Source organism: Oncorhynchus mykiss, chromosome 5 (assembly GCF_013265735.2).
Source record: "Oncorhynchus mykiss isolate Arlee chromosome 5, USDA_OmykA_1.1, whole genome shotgun sequence".
NCBI lineage: Eukaryota > Metazoa > Chordata > Actinopteri > Salmoniformes > Salmonidae > Oncorhynchus > Oncorhynchus mykiss.
In genome coordinates this window covers 31895424-31918324 of record NC_048569.1, presented here as the reverse complement: position 1 = coordinate 31918324, position 22901 = coordinate 31895424, and the positions used below count along the sequence as shown (strand labels likewise).

The 22901-nt window shown below is 43.8% G+C and overlaps 1 protein-coding gene across 1 annotated transcript in view; it reads left to right on the top strand.

Moving 5' to 3' along the window:
- LOC110523605 (BMP/retinoic acid-inducible neural-specific protein 1-like) overlaps positions 1-22901 on the top strand; it is a 163643-nt gene that overhangs the window by 24583 nt on the left and 116159 nt on the right. The window contains exon 2 of the mRNA XM_021602462.2: positions 7723-7990. Within this exon, the coding sequence (XP_021458137.2) occupies positions 7773-7990 (218 nt within the window). The 5' untranslated portion in view covers positions 7723-7772. The remainder of the gene's footprint in view (positions 1-7722; positions 7991-22901) is intronic.

Here is a 22901-nt window from a genome sequence, read left to right as displayed (position 1 = left end):
ATTAATTTGGTAAGTGGCTATTTGTTAGTATTATGGTGACACATATGCATGCACGCAGGCTCTCATATACTGGGCCAGCCTCACACCTGTGAATCCCCAACACACACATACACACACGTACACACACACAGGCACAAACACACGACACATTGCACACACACTCTAAACACACAAAGTTGGACGTGATGCATTCTGTTTCCCAGCACGCGGCGCAATATCATTTATGAATCCCCTCCTCCCTATCTCCCCTCTCAATTATATGATGTATTGTTACGTTCTGACAGCCAACACTCAAATTAGTCTAAACTAATTAGCTTAAAGCAGGCCTCATTAAATTACCTGCCTTGGATTTGTCATTGCCATAGCATTTCAGGTTAGTGGCAAAACAACCTAAGTCACCGCCACCTGTTTGTTCCAGTATCAGTTCTGCAACCATAGCAGAAAACACTCAGTGGCTGTAGTCAGTGTTGTTATTGATTTATTTTGACCGAATGCTATTGTATGCAACATCACAATGGGGAACATAGCATACAGTTAACCGTATGAGCATGGGTACTCTGGTAGTCATGGGTATATAGCCTAGCTTATATGGATGCAGATAGACAAAACTGGAATTTGGATGTGTCAGAGACTGAACTGATCCACAAATCCTACAGAATCATCACAGGTGAATGCAATGGCAGATATAATCATTGATTTGATGGTATACTGTAAAAGGAAAACCAAATACACATCTGCCAGTACATACTGTACATATAGCTGACATTACTGTACAGTAACTTTTGTAAGCAAACAATTCTTCCCCCCATTTCACAGTAAAATATTAGACCCATTAAATGTTGTCTGCTCTTTTACGACTTGTTATTGCCTAATAAAGTGTGAAAGGGGAAGAATTTCTGCATACAGTAGCACTAATTTGATAGCATACTGTTGGTGCTCTACAGCCAGGGGCCTAAATTCTTAAATGCAATTATAGATGAAAATGGTTTTCTTATCAGTAACTAAAGACATGACTCCACTGGCAAGTGGGATAATAATGTGTGGAGACATTGTACAATAACTAAGTGTATCATTTTAATAATACTCTGTCAGAAATGGTTAAAATTCTGTCTGGAATTATTATCGGCAGGGGCAGTCTGGGACAGATATTCGGCCTTGGCATTTTATCTACACCAGCCCACATCACATCACACCGCCATATGTCAAAGCCATATCATATAGTAACTTGGTTGTAAAATAGTTGCTATTGAGCTGAATATTGAGAGGAGAAATTAAAATACACCTACAGAAAGCTGAGACCCCCACTTTTTCGACAGGGAAATTGGTTCCAAAGCTGTGTTTTTCCCGCAATTGCATTTTGAAATGTATGATCAGAAAGCATTTTGCTCTTGAGCGAGTCGGGGCAGAGGAGAGTGGCTCGCCCATCACAGCAGCATGCCACAGCGAAGGCACAGGCACAGGGGCAGGGCAGACACTTTCATTATAGGAATCATGAAAGGGAAAGGGAAACGGGATACCAAGTCAGTTGTACAACAGATGGCGCCGACGGAGATGGTCGCCTCGCGTTGCGTTCCTAGGAAACTATGCAGTATTTTGTTTTTTTATGTGTTATTTCTTACATTGTTACCCCAGGAAATCTTAAGTCTTTTTACATACAGCCTGGAAAAACTATTGGATATAAGAGCAACGTCAACTTACCAACATTACGACTTGGAATACGACTTTCCCGAAGCGGATCCTCTGTTTGGACTAAAACCCAGGACAATGGATCGGATCCCAGTAGGCGACCCAAAACAACGGCGCCACAGAAGGGGCAGACAGAGCGGTCTTCTGGTCAGGCTCCGTAGATGGGCACATTGCGCACCGCTCAAGTATACTACTCGCCAAAGTCCAGACTCTTGACAACAAGGTAGACAAAATTTGAGCAAGGTTTGCCTTCCAGAGAGACATCAGAGATTGTAACATCCTCTGTTTCATGGAAACATGGCTCACTTGGGATACGTTATCAGAGTCGGTACATCCACCCGGTTTCTTCACGCATCGCACCGACAGAAACAAACATCTCTCTGGTAAAAAGAAGGGTGGAGGTGTATGCCTTATGATTAACGAGTCGTGGTTTGATCATAACAACATACAGGAACTCAAGTCATTTTGTTCACCTGACCTAGAAGTCCTTACAATCAAATGCCGACCGCATTATATAACAAGAGAATTCACTTTGATTATAATTACAGCCGTGTATATCCCGCCCCAAGCAGACACCTCGAAACTGGAAACCACATATTCTGAGGCTGCATTTATTGTATCAGGGGATATTAACAAGGCTTATCTGAAAACAAGGCTCCCTAAATTTTATCAGCATATCGATTGCGCAACCCATGCTTTCAAAATTGTGGATCATTGCTACTCTAACTTCCGCGACGCATACAAAGCCCTCCCTCGCCCTCCTTTTGGCAAATCTGACCACGACTCGATTTTGTTGCTCCCAGCCTATAGACAGAAATTAAAACAGGAAGCGCCCGTGCTCAGATCTGTTCAATGCTGGTCCGACCAATCTGAATACACTCTTCAAGATTGATTCGATCACGTGGACTGGTATTTGTTCCGGATAGCCTCAGACAACAACATTGATGTATACGCTGATTCGTGAGCGAGGTTAGTAGCAAGTGCATCGGCAATGTTGTACCCACGGTGACTATTAAAACCTTCCCCAACCAGAAACCATGGATTGATGGCAGCAATCGCACAAAACTGAAAGCGCGAACCACTGCTTTTAATCATGCCATGCGACCGGAAACATGACCGAATACAAACAGTGTAGTTATTTCCTCCACAAGGTAATCAAAGAAGCTAAGCATCAGTATAGAGACAAAGTAGAGTCGCAATTCAACGACTGACACGAGACGTATGTGGCAGGGTATACAGTCAATCACAAAAAGAAAACCAGCCTTGTCGCGGACACCGATGCCATGCTGACAGACAAACTAAACAACGTCTTTGCTCGCTCTGAGGACAATACAGTGCCACTGACACAGCCCACTACCAAAACCTACGGGCTCTTCTTCACCGCAGCCAATGTGAGTAAAACATTTAAACGTGTTAACCCTCCCCAGAGCATGCGCAGACCAGCTGGCTGGTGTGTTTACAGACTTATTCAATCAATCCCTATCCCAGTCTGCTGTTCCCACATGCTTCAAGAGGGCCACCATTGTTCCTGTTCCCAAGAAAGCAAATTGAACTGAGCTAAACTAGACGTAGCACTCACTTCTGTCATCATGAAGTGCTTTGAGAGACTAGTCAATGATCACATCATCTCCACCCTCCCTGACACCCTAGACCCACTCCAATTTGCTTACCGCCCCAATAGGTCCACAGACAACGCAATCGCAATCAGACTGCACACTGCCCTAACCCATCTGGACAAGAGGAATACCTATAGAAGAAGGCTTTTCATCGATAATAGCTCAGCATTTAACACCATAGCACCCTCCAAACTCTTCATTAAGCTTGAGACCCTGGGTCTCACCCCGTCCTGTGCAACTGGGTCCTGGACTTTTTGACAGGCGGTGGTGAGCGTAGGAAACAACATCTCCACCCCGAGTCCCACAAGGGTGCATTCTCTGTCCTCTCCTGTACTCCCTGTTCACCCTACCGTGGTTGGCTTGATTACCAACAACAACGAGACGGCCTACAGGGAGGAGGTGAGGGCCCTTGGAGTGTGGTGTCAGGAAAATAACCTCCCACTCAACGTCAACAAAACAAAACAAAGGAGATGATCGGGGACTTCAGGAAACAGCAGAGGGAGCATCCCCCTACCCACATCCCATATAAAGCACCCCCTTATCCACATCGATGGGACAGTAGTGGAGAAGGTGGAAAGTTCCTCGGCATACACATCACGGACAAACTGAAATGGTCCACCCACACAGCCAGCGTTGTGAAGAAGGTGCAACAGCGCCTCTTCAACCTCAGGAGGCTTAAGAAATTTGGCTTGTCACCAAATACACTCTTTTACAGATACACAATCGAGAGCATCCTGTAGGGCTGTATCACTGCCTGGTATGGCAATTGCTCCTCCGCCCATAACCGTTAGGTTCTCCACAGGGTAGTGAGGTCTGCAAGACGCATCACCGGGGGCAAACTAACTGCCGTCCAGGACACCTACACCACCCGATGTCACAGGAAGGCCAAAATGATCATCAAGTACAACAACCACCCGAGCCACTGCCTGTTCACCACGCTATCATCCAGAAGGCGAGGTCAGTAAAGGTGCATCAAAGCTGGGACCGAGAGACTGAAAAACAGCTTCTATCTCAAGGCCATCAGACTGTTAAACAGCCATCACTAACATTGAATGGCTGCTGCCAACATACAGATTCAAATCTCGAGCCATCACTTTAAACAATGCCACTTTATAATGTTTACATACCCTACATTAGTCATCTCATATGTATATACTGTACTCTTACCATTGCCTTTCGGCCATTGCTCATCCATATATTCACGTCGGTTGTGATATCGCCTAGAATCAATACCAGGTCAGTAGTGATACCTTTAGCACTGCGATGCAGTGCCTTAGACCGCTAAGCCACTCGGGAGACCATTCTAATCCTTTTTTATATTTCTTTTGGATAGTTTCTCATGCAGAGACCAAATGGTTAAAGAAAATAGACTAATTATTGAAAAAGCTTCTTATTAACAATGGCATTATTTTCAATTATTATTGTCTTTTTTCTTTTAACTGCCACTTGTTTGTCCCCAAAACATTTACAACAAATACACTGCTCAAAAAAATAAAAGGAACACTTAAACAACACAATGTAACTCCAAGTCAATCACACTTCTGTGAAATTAAACTGTCCACTTAGGAAGCAACACTGATTGACAATAAATTGCACATGCTGTTGTGCAAATGGAATAGACAACAGGTGGAAATTATAGGCAATTAGCAAGACACCCCCAATAAAGGAGTGGTTCTGCAGGTGGTGACCACAGACCACTTCTCAGTTCCTATGCTTCCTGGCTGATGTTTTGATCACTTTTGAATGCTGGCGGTGCTTTCACACAAGTGGATCAGGTAGTGCAGCTCATCCAGAATGGCACATCAATGCGAGCTGTGGCAAGAAGGTTTGCTGTGTCTGTCAGCGTAGTGTCCAGAGCATGGAGGCGCTACCAGGAGACAGGCCATTACATTAGGAGACGTGGAGGAGGCCGTAGGAGGGCAACAACCCAGCAGCAGGACAGCTACCTCCGCCTTTGTGCAAGGAGGAGCAGGATGAGCACTGCCAGAGCCCTGCAGAATGACCTCCAGCAGGCCACAAATGTGCATGTGTCTGCTCAAACGGTCAGACACAGACTCCATGAGGGTGGTATGAGGGCCCGACGTCCACAGGTGGGGGTTGTGCTTACAGCCCAACACCGTGCAGGACGTTTGGCATTTGCCAGAGAACACCAAGATTGGCAAATTCGCCAATGGCGTCCTGTGCTCTTCACAGATGAAAGCAGGTTCACACTGAGCACATGTGACAGACGTGACAGAGTCTGGAGACGCCATGGAGAACGTTCTGCTGCCGGCAACATCCTCCAGCATGACCGGTTTGGCGGTGGGTCAGTCATGGTGTGGGGTGGCATTTCTTTGGGGGGCCGCACAGCCCTCCATGTGCTCGCCAGAGGTAGCCTGACTGCCATTAGGTACCGAGATGAGATCCTCAGACCCCTTGTGAGACCATATGCTGGTGCGGTTGGCTCTGGGTTCCTCCTAATGCAAGACAATGCTAGACCTCATGTGGCTGGAGTGTGTCAGCAGTTCCTGCAAGAGGAAAGCATTGATGTTATGGACTGGCCCGACCGTTCCCCAGACCTGAATCCAATTGAGCACATCTGGGACATCATGTCTCGCTCCATCCACCAACGCCACGTTGCACCACAGACTGTCCAGGAGTTGGCAGATGCTTTAGTCCAGGTCTGGGAGGAGATCCCTCAGGAGACCATCCGCCACCTCATCAGGAGCATGCCCAGGCGTTGTAGGGAGGTCATACAGGCACGTGGAGGCCACACACACTACTGAGCTTCATTTTGACTTGTTTTAAGGACATTACATCAAAGTTGGATCAGCCTGTAGTGTGGTTTTCCACTTTAATTTTGAGTGTGACTCCAAATCCAGACCTCCATGGGTTGATACATTTGATTTCCATGGATAATTATTTTGTGATTTTGTTGTCAGCACATTCAACTATGTAAAGAAAAAAGTATTTCATAAGAATATTTCATTCATTCAGATTTAGGATGTGTTATTTTAGTGTTCCCTTTATTTTTTTGAGCAGTGTACATATTGACATTGTAAAATAAGTAAAAGTGTGTAACAAATAGAATATTTTGTGCTGCAACTCTCATATCAATCACCAATGGTATTCACTAAGTTGATGGTTTAAATTTAGGATAATGTTTTGCAGCTTTTTCATTCTATATTTTATTTAAAAAATCATCTTATTGTATTTTAAATATATTGATATATTTTACGTGATAAGGTCACACAGAGGGCCATAGATAAATACATACACCTGTGATAATCTGAAGTACCCAAAAAGGCTACTAGATGTCATCTGATAAAATTCCATTTATTCCTTGAAAGTTACCAACATTCTGGTAGTTTACTGGTAAACTTTGATAGTTTCCAGTAATATACCTTCCATTTGCAACCCTAGCCCTGTCTCTTAATTTGTGTGCCATTTGTCTAAGCCTGGGTAGATATAACAAGTTATGTATGGTCATCAGAGTATGAGCTGAAAACAAGCCCAGACTTGTCCACTCTGACCTGAGATCTGTCAAACAGACTTTTTGAGTGAGATATTTTGATTATTGAGACCTTCTCACAACCAGTGTCATGTGACCTCGAGAGCAGTGCCAATCCATATCATTATAAATCTTTGTTAGCTTTAATGAGGTTTGCCTACAGAGAACCTTGCAGGCTGGTCTCATCCATGTATTGCCAATGTGTCTAATTCCTCTGATACAGTGGCTTTACAGTATTGATTGGACAGAGGTTAGCATTCAAAGCTACAGAAAGTCATTTCGATACACTTTGGGCCATAATTTTCCACATGAACCTAACCAATATAACTTCAGATAATGAATGTATCTCAAGGGAATGCTCATTTAAGGATATCACACCAATCTCGCCATATTGAATACAGCACTGCTCAGGTGTTTAAACGATCCAGGAAATCACTCGTCAATAGGCAAAGTTTCCCTAGTAATTTATACCCAAGAGAACGGTAGACAGCACTTCCCCATGTAAACCTGCTCCATGCTACATCATATCATAAAGCAGCCTCTTAACCTTGTCTGGCACCAATTAGTTTGGAGAAAGAGAAGGCCACACATCCAGGGATGTAATTCATTTTCATCTGCTGAAAGGGCAACATTCCTCGTTAGTATGGAGAGCTGCAATCTGGGGCCTGACAATTCGGGGAGGAGGATACGAGGGGCCTGAGATTGGAAAAAAAGGAAAACAGAAATTAATACACAAATCATATCACATTGAAAACAGCCTTTCAGTGACAATGTCTTGTTCGTTTTCCGTCAACGCCGATTAGACTAATTATTTTAAATCTGTTTCACCTTCGCTGACACCCCAGGATTTAAAAATAATTATACTCATCATGTAATAATATCTCCCCTTCTTTCTCTTCCCCCTCTTTCTCTCTATCTGTCTTTCCACAGGTCTTCACAGAATGGAGCGAGAATGAACAGAGAGCGGCTGAAAGAAAAGCATGAACTGGAGGTTTATTGAGGTCATCTGCTTCCTGTTTATATGGGACCATATAACAGTTCAGTCTTCCCGCCAGGACCCGTCCGCCGCCGAGCAACATGTTACCAAGCAGTTTGATTGGCTCATCTCCGACCGCGGACCTTTCCACCACTCTCGGAGCTACCTCTCCTTTGTGGAAAGATTCCGCCAAGGATTTACAACCAGATATAAAATTTATAGGTGAGTTCACTTTCATTTGTGCGTTTTGGTGGTGCTGATGTTGCAGAGGTTTTAAAGACACTCTCTGACTAAATGTTTTTTCTATTTTGAGTCCAGATTGTTGGTCTCTTTGGAAGGGACCTTGCAAAAGTGTACTGTGTAAAAGTTTTGTGTGAAAGTGGACCCTTTTTACAGAGTTAGTGTACTTCCCCACCACACACAGGATAGTTGGGAAGGAGTGTCCTAAGGTAAAGTTGATGGGATAAGTGTTTTTTTTTTTCAAGGAAGTTCAAGTCATCTATTTCTAACGTTCACAGATTGGTAGACACACAATGCTTTCTTATCCTGTTTTATTGTGTGTCCCACCAAGAAACAAGGCCCCAATAGTACTCATCTCACTGTTTGGCTGTGGTCTGTGTTATGGTATTATGGCCCAATCAGCAGGCTAGCTTTGTTAAGGGGATGGAGTGGATGTGCTGTGTGTTAGGCTGTGTGTCTGCTTAGAGGCAGGGGCTTAAGTGTGTTATAAATAGGTTATGCAATCACCAGCCATTGCACTTATTTGCCTAACACATTGTGGCTCAGATAATCATTCCCCAATTACATAGTTATGTGAGGGAGATGGAGCCAGAGCCATCCTCTCTGATTAGCCTCTCAGACTCTACTGAATGGCTGTGTATAAAAAAGTGGCTATATTAAGACAAGATACAAAAGCTGCATGGCTTGGCAGTCTGGATGAAACAAAACATCTAAGTACTGCATCGATATTACTTGCTGTATATTTTAGTTCACTTTTTAAATTCTCAGATTATAATTATGCAAATGTCTAGTAGTCATGAGGTAGTGATCTATTCAGGGCTACTGGGTTTGGTTGATAATAACAACCCAAAAATGACAAGTTAAATATTAAGCCTGGCTAGAGGCAGGGAGGTCAGTGTAGGATCCAATAATTTTATAATTACTGTTCTCCATGTTTGGTTATATTTTTGTCTTAAGGGAAAGAATAATTGGCAACATGATATTGACAAATACTGTCTTCTATTCTAGAAGCATGGTATAGTTGTCAAGGATTCTAGCTAGCATTTTTCTAATGGGACATGGTTGCCATTCTCTTGACAGGCATCAGCTTTCATGTCGTATTCTTTCCTCCCTGCCACGTTACGTGTTGTTAAATACATGATCTGCCAGAGTTGGATTCCAAATAGCATCCTTTTATTTTCCCTCTCTCTTTGCATTGTAAATACCCTCAGAATTGCCTGACAAGGTACGGAAAATAGATACCTAGGAGCTTCCCTTCCCTTTCAGACGATTGTGCTTTGGTTTTCCTGCTCTGCAGTCCAGAATCCTAGAGAGAGAAAGGGGAGAGAGAGGAAGAGTGAGAGAGATAAGGAGACCAAGACGAGACACAGAAAGAGAGACTCATCATCAACATGTTACATTCATTTAGCAATACAGTTAAATAGGGTCTCTCTCTTCCTTCTCTACTCTCCTTGTTTCATAGATTGCCGCAGCAGCCTCTGGTCCCCACAGGCTTTGCTGTCTTTATATTGTCACTTGTAAACAGATAATTTGCATAATATGTAGCTTGACAGCCTGGATAGCACACATACGCAGGAATCTCAGATGAACAGCCATCCATGGGCCCCGTGCTGCTGACGTGTGTGGCTTATGATGTTTGTTTGATTCATAAAAGAGCCAGCGGAGGCGGCATAGGCATTATGTGTTCGCCTGGGGAACGGAGTCTTTGGCATTGCAAGACAAATGTTGCGCAAGCAGGCTAGCTCGACTACCTCGACTAGCTCGACTACCTCCTTTCGTCTATTCTTTTTATAAAATAGTAGGAGGCATCAAATTCAGTTGTCAATGCAAGGTATCGTTTTACTTGTGACAAGACAATTGCATCTTGCATCAATACGGAGCGGAATCTAGTGCACATCTCATTAAAAATGTACTGTGGAAATCTGCAATCACATCTGTCAGACATCTGGGCCACTGTCAGACAAACCAGTCTGAGTCATCTGTCAACTGGATGCAAGGATGTGGTGAAAAACTTTCACTTTAGTCTCCGTTTGTTGGAAGAGTCTGATATACATATTCTTCATTTTGATGAAGAGTGGGCTGCTTTTGACAAAGGGCAGCCATGCCCTCCAGATCCTCCATCAAACTCAATGTGTTTTCCTAGAATATGCAAATGTAGAATACAAAATTTGGAATACGTGAATGACTGTGGTAATTACTTGGCTGAGCCTTTTATGTACATGCACCGGGTAATATAGTACATAAATATATACTGCCCGTCTAGTGCCAATACAAAACAGAACCCTAATATTATTATTCACCCTGTTTGCACATCATCCAATCCAGTGGCGGTAATATGAAATTAGCTTTTGCAAAAATGTAAGACGTGTTGTGAAAACTATCCAATTATCTATGAAAAGTATCCAACTGTGGAATTGGCATACATGCTCCCAAGAACATGGATTATCAGAGTTGGATTGGAATAATTCATGATAAAAGGTCAAAATGCCAAAGCGCTCTTTGTTCTCCTACTCGGTCACCCTAAGGTTCCCAAACATCTTAGCTACAAACACAGTGCTAGCAGTTACAATATGCCACCTTTTCCACCACTTCTTGGCTCCCATATGAAGCAAGTGAACCAAGAAATAAATACGGAACCTGCAGCAGACGCTAACTGGCAATGAGGAGTGAATAGCTTTGTAAATGTCCCCAAGGCTTCCACTGTCTTTGCAATTTACTAGTTAGAAAGAAGTTGAATCAAATTTGCAGGGAGATAAAGTATCCGTTATCAAGAAAGATTACCCAAAGGCGGATCGCAGGACAATGTCAATCTGATCAGAAACAAACAAATCTCCCTAGTCTTTATTAATGTGAGCACTGTGCCTCATTCTGCAGGCCAAACACATAGATTTAGGATCGCTTGTGATCGTTTGGCACACTGGAAAGGTCACCATCACTTGGAGCAAAAACACACTACACTGCAGGGCTACAATTACCCCACCCCCAGAGGTGTGTTTCTTCCTTCCCTAAGAATAATTGCAATCCATTGGTTAAGTAATCGGCTGCGATGCGGTAGTGCTATCGATTGCAATCTCTAAATCAAAGTGCTATTTTTCTCTTTACATGAGCATTCACGCCACCTCCTGTACCGAGTACATCATACGCCAGATAGACACTTTCTCTGTTGCAGCGTGTTGCAGTTTTGCAGATTGAATCGGTGTTGACTGGGTATCAATCCATGCTTGAGTTGTAGAATGGGCTGCTTTCACCTGGCCCTGACTTCCTCTCTCTGTGGCGTATGTACTCAAGGAGGGAGGAGGGCTGGGAATTGCCAGGGACCTCACGATACGATATTATCTGGTTACCCCTTTTTCTCCTGTTATATAAATATTCATACACATAGCTCATATAAACAAAGACATTCCGTCGTAAGAACACATACACCCAGCCAGAAGACTGACCCCCTCTTCCTTATATAAACACACATCTCATCTCCCTCTAACTGGCCGGTCCCAAGAGCAAAGAACTTTTGCTGTGCACCAATGGGGCCCGCTCTGGCTAGAGCAAGGCCCGCCTCCAACCCTCCGACCAGTCAAGAAGACCGAAACGACAAGACTCCACCTACTTTATTCTATGTATAAAAATGTATGTAACCATTGTATAGGCCTCTTTTTCACCTGGCTCCTTGCCGAGTTATGTGAACTAGGTCCGTGCACGTAAAACTGCGGGACAAGATATCTCTGACTCATTAAAACTGTCTTTCGTTACAACTGAAATCCACTCTGTCCAGCGTCCGTGATTTGGTCTCAACTCTCCAGTATTTGAACACTAACAGAATTGGTAGCAGAGTTTGGTTGTTCTTGAATTCGATCTATTATAAGTTAGTGTGAGAGGACGAGACTGATCACGGCTAAAAAATCAGACGGAAGAGTGACTTCCCCAGCCATTCATCTTGCCTCAGGAAATCTGATCGGAGCGCTCTATATAAAGGTGAGCAGAGCCCGTTATATCGAAATCTGCATATTGTATTATAGTCTAAACCAAATTTTGATCAGAAAGTACTGGGCGTGAGTATGAATCGGTGCCCAATTTTTTTACATAAGAACCTAAGACATTGATTAAAGATATCTTGTTTTGTAAAAAAAAATATATATACATATTCTTATTAATGGGCCTATACTCAGTTATTTTAATAGGAATGTGTGAATTGTGATTGACCAATGTGTTAAATTCCTCCAGGGACCCTATTTGTTCTGAAATCTGCATAGAAAACTGTCCTAATTATATATGTATTGGGTTGTGTATAGAGGTGACGTTAAATAGTGGCTGTGTTTTAACACGTAATGGACACAATTATGGATGTTGGAAATTCAATGAGAATTTCATACGAATGAATGAATTATAGATGAACCGAATCTGCAAGTAAGGTCTTGTGGAGGTGTGGTTATAGATGAACCGAATCTGCAAGTAAGGTCTTGTGGAGGTGTGGTTATAGATGAACCGAATCTGCAAGTAAGGTCTTGTGGAGGTGTGGTTATAGATGAACCGAATCTGCAAGTAAGGTCTTGTGGAGGTGTGGTTATAGTTTAATGATAGATGAACCGAATCTGCAAGTAAAAATTTCCTATTTTGATACGTTCTGTACTATCGAATAAGGTCTTGTGGAGGTGTGGTTATAGTTGAATGATAGATGAACCGGATCTGCAAGTAAAATCTCCTGTTGATACATATAACATCGAATAGGTCTTGTGGAGGTGTGGTTGGATTGAATGAATCTGCATGAAAAATGCCCTATTAAAAAAGCTGTGTATTATTTAATAGGTTTTGTAAGAGGTGTAGTCGAGTAGATACAGGATATGTAAGTTTGGCCTTCCACTAGACAGAGATCGGGAATGATGTGGCTATTGCACATCAAACAATAAACATAAGATGAACCAGAGTTGACATTCCATGATTTGGAGATGGGGGAAATTAAATTGAAAGAAACGTTTGTCGCGGAGTAGGTTGGGATACGTAACTGGGCTATTATGCACACGTGCTGGTAGACAAAGCCACCTTAGTATCGAATGGCCGTGCAATTTTGATTGACAGCAGCCGGGCCGAAATACTGATTTTCGTTTTTTTTCATTCCTGTTGATATTGCCTAAAGTTTAAAATTATTCTGACAATTGCTATAGAATCGCTGGAATTTACTGATATAAGTTCATAAAGGAACTTACTGAATTGTTTCTAGAAAGTATTTAAATAAGCCGCCGAGCTTAATACAGACTTTGTTTTACAGACGCTAAAAGCTACACACTGATTTTGGGGTTTTTCTATTCTATCCATATTTCCTAAATATATAGAATTATTCTGACAATTGCTATAGAATCGCTCGAATTTACTGATATAAGTTCATAAAGGAATTTACTGAATTGTTTACAGAAAGTATTTAAATAATTCACTGAACAACTCTTAGTTGTCTAGAAATTCTATCGATATTTCCTAAAGAGCTAGAATTACTCTGAAAATTGTTATAGAACCGCATATATTCACTGATATATTGTTCCAAAAGGAAATCGCAGAATCATTTATAGAAAATACCTAAACGAATCGCTGAACAAATTCAAATAAAATACCGGTGAAATACACACGTGGCGGGCGTCACATATTGATAACCCCCTTTGTCTCGACCAGGGACAGGCTAAGCATACAACGATAGAAATAAACACCACATAGTAAGGATTGAATATACCTAAATAACGCATTATACACATTATCAGACGAACTAGATAAAATGTCTGCAGCTACCACGCCCAAACTAAAATTCAATGATTATTTAGATCAGAGTATGATTGATAGAGCGGGAGGTAAAAAACAGTATGGGAAAGTGGAGAAAGTGTGGAAAGGATTACGGATAAGATGGACACAAGCAGGTTATTTTAGCGGAGGACCACCTACAGGGGGGAAACTCCAAGATATGCAGACAGAATTAGAGGACGCAGTAGAGCATGCAAAAGCGAGTGAGGCGGAGAGAAACAACATACACAGGTTCAAAAAAGTAGGTACAAGAGAGAGAGAGAGAGCAGAGGGGGAGCTCAAGATAGGTACATGGGCCATACAGGAGAGTAGGAGGGTGCTGCCCAAAAACACACCAGACATGATGGGCGTGGCTATTGTGGCGTCGGGGGATGTTAAAGCTCCGCCTGAGAACTTGCCCACGGCTCCCCCTGTGGCCGTTTCTCCCTCACTATATCCACAATTGACAATGGAGGCAGTTCAGCCCCCGCCATACTCAAAGGGACAAAATCACCGGAGCCCGTCACACAACCCATTCCTGCCCAGGGCACCTCCCACAATACAGGCTCCAGTTCTGAGAATAGACCAAGGGGAGTTAAAAGGGGAAATTACCCTGGGGATAACGGCTGGCCATATGGTATGTGAACAGTTCGAAACTGGGATTCCAGGAGCAGGAGACCTCCCCCAGGAACGGAGGCCGCAATGCTCCTCTGTGAACTCTCTCACCTCTGAAACCAGAGGACACTTACAAACAAGATTAGATTCAAACCACTTCTATCAGACGGATAGGGAGGACTGTCATCAGAACATGGATATCGAAAACGAAGAAGAAATTGACATGGTGCTCACCCCAGCTCCGATGGGAGCTCCAAACGTGACTAAGATGCAGGAGCTGCTGAAATCATCAATAGCTCGAGCTAAGGAACTCAGGGAGCTAATAGCTAACCAAGATAACAACAGAGAGGGAGCCTACCGTGTGGAAAGCATAATGAGAGGAACAGTAACCAAAGTTACCGAATCAATGGGGTCCGAAACACTCCGTCGGTCCTCCAGAATTGCTGATAGAAGAGAGCGAGAGCAGGAGATGGCAGGACAGTACCCCCTGCGACCGACACCAGGTGATGCACACACTGTGGAGTACCAGCCCTGGAAAATGACTGATTTAACAACACTGATGGGACAGATGCCTAGCCTACATGGAGGAGCTTCAGCGTGGCTACTTCAACTGCAGACACTTACGTCAGGCCTGCAACTCTGCCTAGGAGACATGAAAGCACTTCTAGCAAGAGCCACCGACCACGGAACCATGGAGGCCCTCATGACAGCAGCTGACCTTGGATGGCGGGCCCCAACACTGCCCATAGACCACTTCCGTACCAGATTATGGGAAGTTCTACGGAGAGCATACCCTACAGAAAGAAACCATGCCACCTTATCCTCCTTTACAATCAACCCAGGTGAGCAACCTGCAGCATACCTGGACAGGGCTAAGACCACATGGAGATCGGTCCACGAAGAACCATTCGATCACACTGATACCACACTCAGCATGTGGAAGGAAATGGTGGTCAACGGGTGTCCCGGAGATGTTAAAACCAAACTCAGAGGAACGGTAGGGTTGTTTGCACTTCCTCTGACCCAATTCAACACTCATGTGCACCACCATGTGACCCAGCACAACAAGGAAAGAGGGGGTGCTGAGAGCCAGGTGCAGTCCCTCCAGGTACAACTCCTGAAACTCCAATTGAAGGAAGCACAACAAGGAGAAAAACCTAAGAAACAGATGGTGGCGGAAGAAACGAAGGAGCCGGGAACCAAAACAGACATCTCCCAAATCGTGGCACAGACTGTCTCTCAGATGATCCAACAGCAGGCAGCCCCACCACCCCAATACCCTCCCCCACAGCAGTATATCCTGCAACAACAACACCCAGTATGGGCTCGACGGGGTCCCTACACTGGACAACACAGAGGGGGAAACTACCAGTGTTTTAACTGCGGAATTACCGGTCATTTTGCCAGAGATTGCATGAAACCACTCTCCCCGCAGCAACAGCAATGGAGAGCAAGAGGAAGTGGGGGAAACCCACCTCTGCAACATCAGCTACCAGGACCCACACCCATGCATCAGCAACAGCCAGCATACAACCACCCAGAATCTAGCCACATGCAGCAGGAGCAACAAGATTACAACCAACCCTCCCACTTCAACACCTGATCACCCAGTAAGAATGATGAGGATGCCACTCCTGCCGATGACCACACTGTCTGAAGCCCAAGAAGTGTACTGGCTAAAATGCCTACCCACAGGGCCTGCCACCCCTCACATCCAGTTTAAGTTCAACCAACTGAAAGCTCAAATCTACACTCTGCACCCATATAAGACTCCCCAAGCTGAGATCCATTGCACACTCAATGCAACAGAAACTGATGACTGCCTCTACACTGCAGACTGGGACGAAGACATGATGCACCTGACCCCACCTATCAGGTGTTGTACCATTGGGTGTGGCCCAGAGGGGGTGGCAGCACCGGTCATCCTACGATCAAGGAACCTCCATGCACCCCTGGCCTGGACGGCTGAAGCATCAACAGCCATAGCACTCCTGAAAACGGATCTATCAGCGGCAGCAGCTCTGACTGCACCTGACTACAAGAACAAGTTCCATTTGGATGTTTCTGGAAGGGAAGGATTCACCTCATCCGTCCTATTCCAGAAACAAGAGGGGGAGAGAAGGGTCTTGATGTACTACTCTTCAAACTTGACCACATTGAGGTAGGACAGTCAACATGCTCCAGATACGTTGCTGCAGTAGCAAAAGCTATTGAAAAAAAACAGCTCACCTCGTGATGTCACCCTTCAATCAGCCATCATCCCTCAACCAGCATCGGCCAAATTAGCTGAAATCATCGGATTGACGCAGGTCCTCATCAGAGGAAAAGGAAAGACTGAATATCTATACAGACTCAGCCCATGCCCATGAAGCAGGCCACACTGATGGACCCAGAACTTTTATGAGAAACACATGGCCCCACACACGAAGGCAAACTAAAGACCCTCCAAAAAGGCCTCGCACATCTGGTGGCACCCTCACATAAAAAATATGACTGACTTATTTTATGACGATGATTTATTTTGTGACGAATGCAATGGTTGTGACAGACACAACCCAAAGAAACCATATCAAACACCAATGGGCTCATACGTAACACCTAATGCATGTTTTCAGGATATTAGTATAGACTACACCGACATGGGCCCCGAAAATTTATCTAAAGGCAAACTCTATCTCCTAGTCATAGTAGATAGGTTCTCCAAATGGGTAGAGGCAATAATAACAAAAGGGGAGGATGCTAGGTCAGTCTTTAAGTGGCTACAAACCAAACTAATACCCAGGTATGGCATCCCAAGACAAATCAAATTTGACAAATGGCTCACATTTAACAAACACCTGAGACAGGTGGAAGAAAGATTTGGCATAACCCACAGATTTGGATCTGTGTACAGGCCCCAATCCCAAAATCTGGTGGAACGTCAAACCAAAAGCTAAGATAGCTTTGGGATAATGACTGGTAGAGTCATGCATGGTCCACCAAGGGAGGGAGGTCATATGCCCGCCCTTGATGTACAACAAATTGTAATGTCTAATTATGTGAAAAAACTGACGGTTCTCTCTGCAGCACTCTCTACCCAGGTTCACAAGGTCCAGGAGGGGGAGCTGCCGGGGGACACGACACTACTGAAGGTAAAGGTTGGTGACGGGGTGAGGGTTACAGTCCACAAGAGAAAGTGGCTGGAACCCAGGTGGACTGGACCGTACGAAGTGAAGGAGGTTACTTCACACTCGGTCCAGGTCAAAGGTAAATCAGGCACACCTTGACACCGCCTTACACATTGCACCCCAGCCCCAATTCCTTCTAGAACACTGACTGAAGTCAGAGCTGATTTGAGCGGCCTAAATTCGATTCCAAATGAAGACACTCCTTCCTCAGGTGATGCGGCATCAAACTCCGCCTCCCCTGAGAAGGGAACCTCGCCCAGTTAGAGGGAAATTTCTCCCTCTCTGGGTGAGGCTGGGGATATCTGGTCCCTTATTTGTGATATTCATACTGATATTTGGAGTAACCCTAGGACTTTCACATGGTTAATTGAACAACTATTTCACCCTGCCACATCACATACACCAACCCCTACACATGTCCCTAACTCCTTTCCTGATATCACTCCCTCCAATCACTCCCGTCCCAAACGTAGCACTACACCTACAGACCCACCATGCAAATCAGACAAGGTTAGGAGCACCACCTTATGTATACCCACGATTGCAACCGCCACCTTTCTGCTATAGTTTTCACGTCTAATAGACGTGAAGAGGGGGATTTGTTATATAAATATTCATACACATAGCTCATATAAACAAAGACATTCCGTCGTAAGAACACATACACCCAGCCAGAAGACTGACCCCCTCTTCCTTATATAAACACACATCTCATCTCCCTCTAACTGGCCGGTCCCAAGAGCAAAGAACTTTTGCTGTGCACCAATGGGGCCCGCTCTGGCTAGAGCAAGGCCCGCCTCCAACCCTCCGACCAGTCAAGAAGACCGAAACGACAAGACTCCACCTACTTTATTCTATGTATAAAAATGTATGTAACCATTGTATAGGCCTCTTTTTCACCTGGCTCCTTGCCGAGTTATGTGAACTAGGTCCGTGCACGTAAAACTGCGGGACAAGATATCTCTGACTCATTAAAACTGTCTTTCGTTACAACTGAAATCCACTCTGTCCAGCGTCCGTGATTTGGTCTCAACTCTCCAGTATTTGAACACTAACACTCCCCAATTTCTTGATATCCAATTGGTAGGTATAGTCCCATCGCTGCAACTCGCGCACGGACTTGGGAGAGGCGAAAATGAGAGCCGTGCATCCTTTTCCGAAATACGATCCCGCCAAGCCGCACTGCTTCTTGACACAATGTACACCTTGCGACCGGTCAGCGTGCATTACGCCCAGCCTACCAAAAGAGTCGCTAGAGCGCGACAGGACAAGGACAACCTGACCGGTAAAACCCTCCCCTAATCTGGACGACACTGGGCCAATTGTGCGCACCCTCATGGGTCTCCCGGTTGCGGCCGGCTGCCTGGGTTGGAACCAAGATCTGTAGTGACGCAGCTGGCACTGCGATACAGTGCCTTAGAACGCTGCACCACTCGGGAGGCAACGATTCTCCCTATTCTATATGCATTGCGATTCGATGTTCCAAACATATTGCTCACTATATGTCTGCTGCAGAGAGACAAGAGAGAGCCATCAGAAAATGTGTTTTGATCAGTCAGGGAAATAAAAGTGCTGAAAAGAAATTGGCTCCCTATTTAAAAATAAAAATAAGATGAACATCAAGCTATGAGGAAAAATGATGGCGTTTTGGTGCAGGTACAGCTAACTAATGCAAATAATATTGCGATATTGTCAAAATTGTACAATATAATATAAAAAATAATATCTTCATATGTAACTGTATCGATTTTTTCCCCATCAATAGTTTTTTGATGTTGCTGTGGTCATTGTTCGCAGGCTCTATCTCAAGTCCTTGTCTACCAGAGAAATCCAATATAAATGCAAATCTCTGTCTGTTAATGCATTTTAAAAGGTTGGAAATCATCATTGTACTGTAATCAAAGAAGAGAGATGGAGGTTATTATTAAGAAGGATAATGTTTATGAAAATGGCATGATGGTGCTCATTGATCTTGGATGTGGAGTTTGCGGTGTGCGAAGAGGAGGCTTGCCTCACACTGTCATTGGACCGAGATTCATTACCAACTGAAAATCTATCCAGAGTTTGAATCGTTAATAGCCTCCACAATGATCTACAGAGAAAATACCCAGAGGCATTACTCAGATGTCCACTCCAGCAGCTCTGTTAGAATTGGTCCTATTTTGAATATTTTGTTTCGCAATTTTCCCATTGATAAAATGCTAACTTGTGATTTGTGGTATTTGTGAGAGAGAGAGATGTTTACTGTTTTTCAACAGAACATTGTACAAGTGGCAACAACATGCTGAATTGTGAGTAGTACATTTGAATAATAACTAAAATACAATAAACAACAGATATAGGCAAAAAACTATGTTCATCGTCAACTATTATGCAGGCGAACCATGGGTGGGATGGCATCAGAAATGCTCAATCCTGCAGTGGAACAGTTCCAGTTTAGTTGAGGAGCGGGTCTGGTTTAGGTCACAGAGGATCATTGGGGTGGGAGCATATGGTGGTAGGGTTCGGATTTAAGAAGTGGTCTTGCGAAGGATCTTGAGAGACTTTCCCTGCGAGTGTGTAGTGATGATACGCCCAGATTGGTGCATGCATCTGAGTAGGAGGTGTAGTCTGTGGCCATGATGATACAAATGGCTATTCTCTGGACTCTTGATTCTATCAGATTGTCTCTTGGTTAGCCCCGCGTGCCACATTGGGGCAACATGTTCCACCGCTGGTCGGATGTAGGTGGTGAATACCATTACTTGGTCCTCCTTAGGTATGTGGAAGTCCATCAGGCGTCGGAGGAGGAACAGATGTCGGCTGGCCTTTTCACAAATGTGCTCTACCTGGGTCGACCATCTTAGCTTTCCTTGAATGTATATTCCTAGGATCTTGATAACCTCAACCTTTTGTAGTTCTGTGTTTTGAATTGACAGGGGTGTTAGTATGGGTGGTGACTTGGTGAAGTGCACATGGGACACTTTCCACTTCTTATGGTTAGGGCTGGGCGATATGGCCTATAAATCATATATTTATTTTTTCAAACTTATGGTTGATTCACATCTACATTCTTTTACATTTTATCAAAAACAAGCTTTGTTGTTCAGTTAAAGGTCAAATACACTGCATTTCAAACAGTCAGAAATAATCTAATGAATTCAGGGCTTGTGAAATTATACCTAGGCTAAATATAAGCCTTCCACAACCATAAGACCATCATTACATTATTTTATCAAGTACTTTAACCTGCCTTTTTGCAATAATCACAGATCTGGCATTCAAGTCTGTCTACGAAAATTCCCTTATTTTGTAACCATATGTAACCAGAACCATGCATAAAGCACATTCACTAATAATGACTAACTTCTTGTAGCAGGCATTATAGAAAATTAGCACAGGTCTCATAAACAATCTCTCAATCACAAGCCCAGGTGCTAGTGAGTAGCCAGCTAATTTGTATATTTCAAGTTTAGCCAACTTGGATCTATGTGTTAGCTAACAAGTTAGAACAGTTGAATTGTTATGAACACACTCTTCTGTCCATCTCCAACTGTTTGAACACCATGCTAGCCTGTCCACTTTGTTCAGATGTTAAAATCAAGTGGCCTGCCTTATTTCTCAGACTGAGAATGAGTTGCCAATTCCTTATCTAATTGTGTTTTATTTTTATTGCACATTTATGAAACACAGATTAGACAGCTATAAGGAATTGGCTAAAATGCTGCTAGCAGTATGTGGTACTGCAATTCCTCGCGCGACAAACTGAGCATTATTTTCCAACTCCCATTTTAGTAGTGTCTGCTCTGTACACAATATAAGAAGTTGAGACATAAAAATTGTATTGTTGGAAAGGGTAACTTCTGCTCTATTACAATAAAATAAATCTTAGACTCAGTCCATATGACTGATTCTGTTGTACCAAACCTCAAATGCAAATGCGGAGTTGAAACCGTTTGTTAGAGAATAACAAGTGATATCTCATCTTTGTTGTTGTGAGTAACAGGGGGAGGGGCTTAGTGTGTGTGTAAATTCGAAAGTGCACACAGCCAGAGAGGTAGAGGCGAAGCGAGAGGTTTCACTCACCAATATCTGTCCAAAATAAGCCCAAAGCCCAATGCGTTTCTCAGTTTGTCGCCTGCCTTTCCACCTTTGGGACAAAGGCACCCGTGGTTAGGGCGGAGACATGAGCATCTTCTTATTATGTACAGATTTCTGACACAGTACAGAAGAAGCAAAGGAGACAAGACAAAAAATACTAAATGAGAACAAGTGGACAAACGCTTTTGAAAAAAAAAGATAAATGAACTTGAAATTTGCGATAGAGGCATTTGGAATATATGGATAATGTACATCCAGCTGTTTTTTCTATGCATCATCAAGACCGAACAGCAGCTTAGGGTAAGGTTAAGGGGGAGGTGTGTGTCTCTTTGTTAATAACAACAGCTGGTGTGCACTCTCTAATGATAAGGAAGTCTTGAGGTTGTGTTTGCCTGAGTTAGAATACCTCAAGATAAGCTGAAGACCATGCTATTTACCAAGAGAGTTTTCATCTATATTTGTTGTAGCTGTCTATTTACCACCACAAACTGATGCCGACACCAAGACCGCACTCAATGAGCTGTATAGGGCCAGAAGCAAACAAGAAAATGCATGTCCAGAGGTGGCGCTCCTGAAATCCGTCTTACCTATTTTTTACCAGCATGTAGCTATAGGCTAGAGCTACTGCTTTCAAGGAGCAGGACACTAATCCGGATTCTTATAAGAAATCCTGCTACTACCTCTGACGAGCCATCAAACAGTCAAAACGTCAATACAGGACGAAGATCAAATCCTACTACACTGGCTCTGATTCATTGGATGTGGTAGGGATTGCAAACTATCACAGATTACAAAGAGAAACCCAACCTCGAGCTACCAAATAAATCAAGCCTTCCACACAGGCTAAATTAATTCTATGCTTGCTTCTAGGCAAACAACACTGAACCATGCATGAGAGCACCACTGTAGCCGATGTGAGTAAGACCTTTAAACAGGTTAATATTCACAGGGCAGCGGGGCCAGAATTACCAACGACACGTACTCAGAGCATGCGCTGACCATCTGGCAAGTGTCTTCAGTGATATCTTCAACCTCTCCCTGACCCCGTCTGTAATACTTACATGTTTCAAGCAGACCACCATAATCCCTGTGCCAAAGACGCCAAGGTCACCTGTCTAAATTACGATTACCCCATAACCATGAAATACTTTCAAATGCTGGTCATGGCTCACATCAACACCATCGTCCCAGACACTCTGGACCCACTCCAATTTGCTTACCTCCCCAATAGATCCACAGAAAACGCAATCTCTATTGCACGCCACACTGCCTTC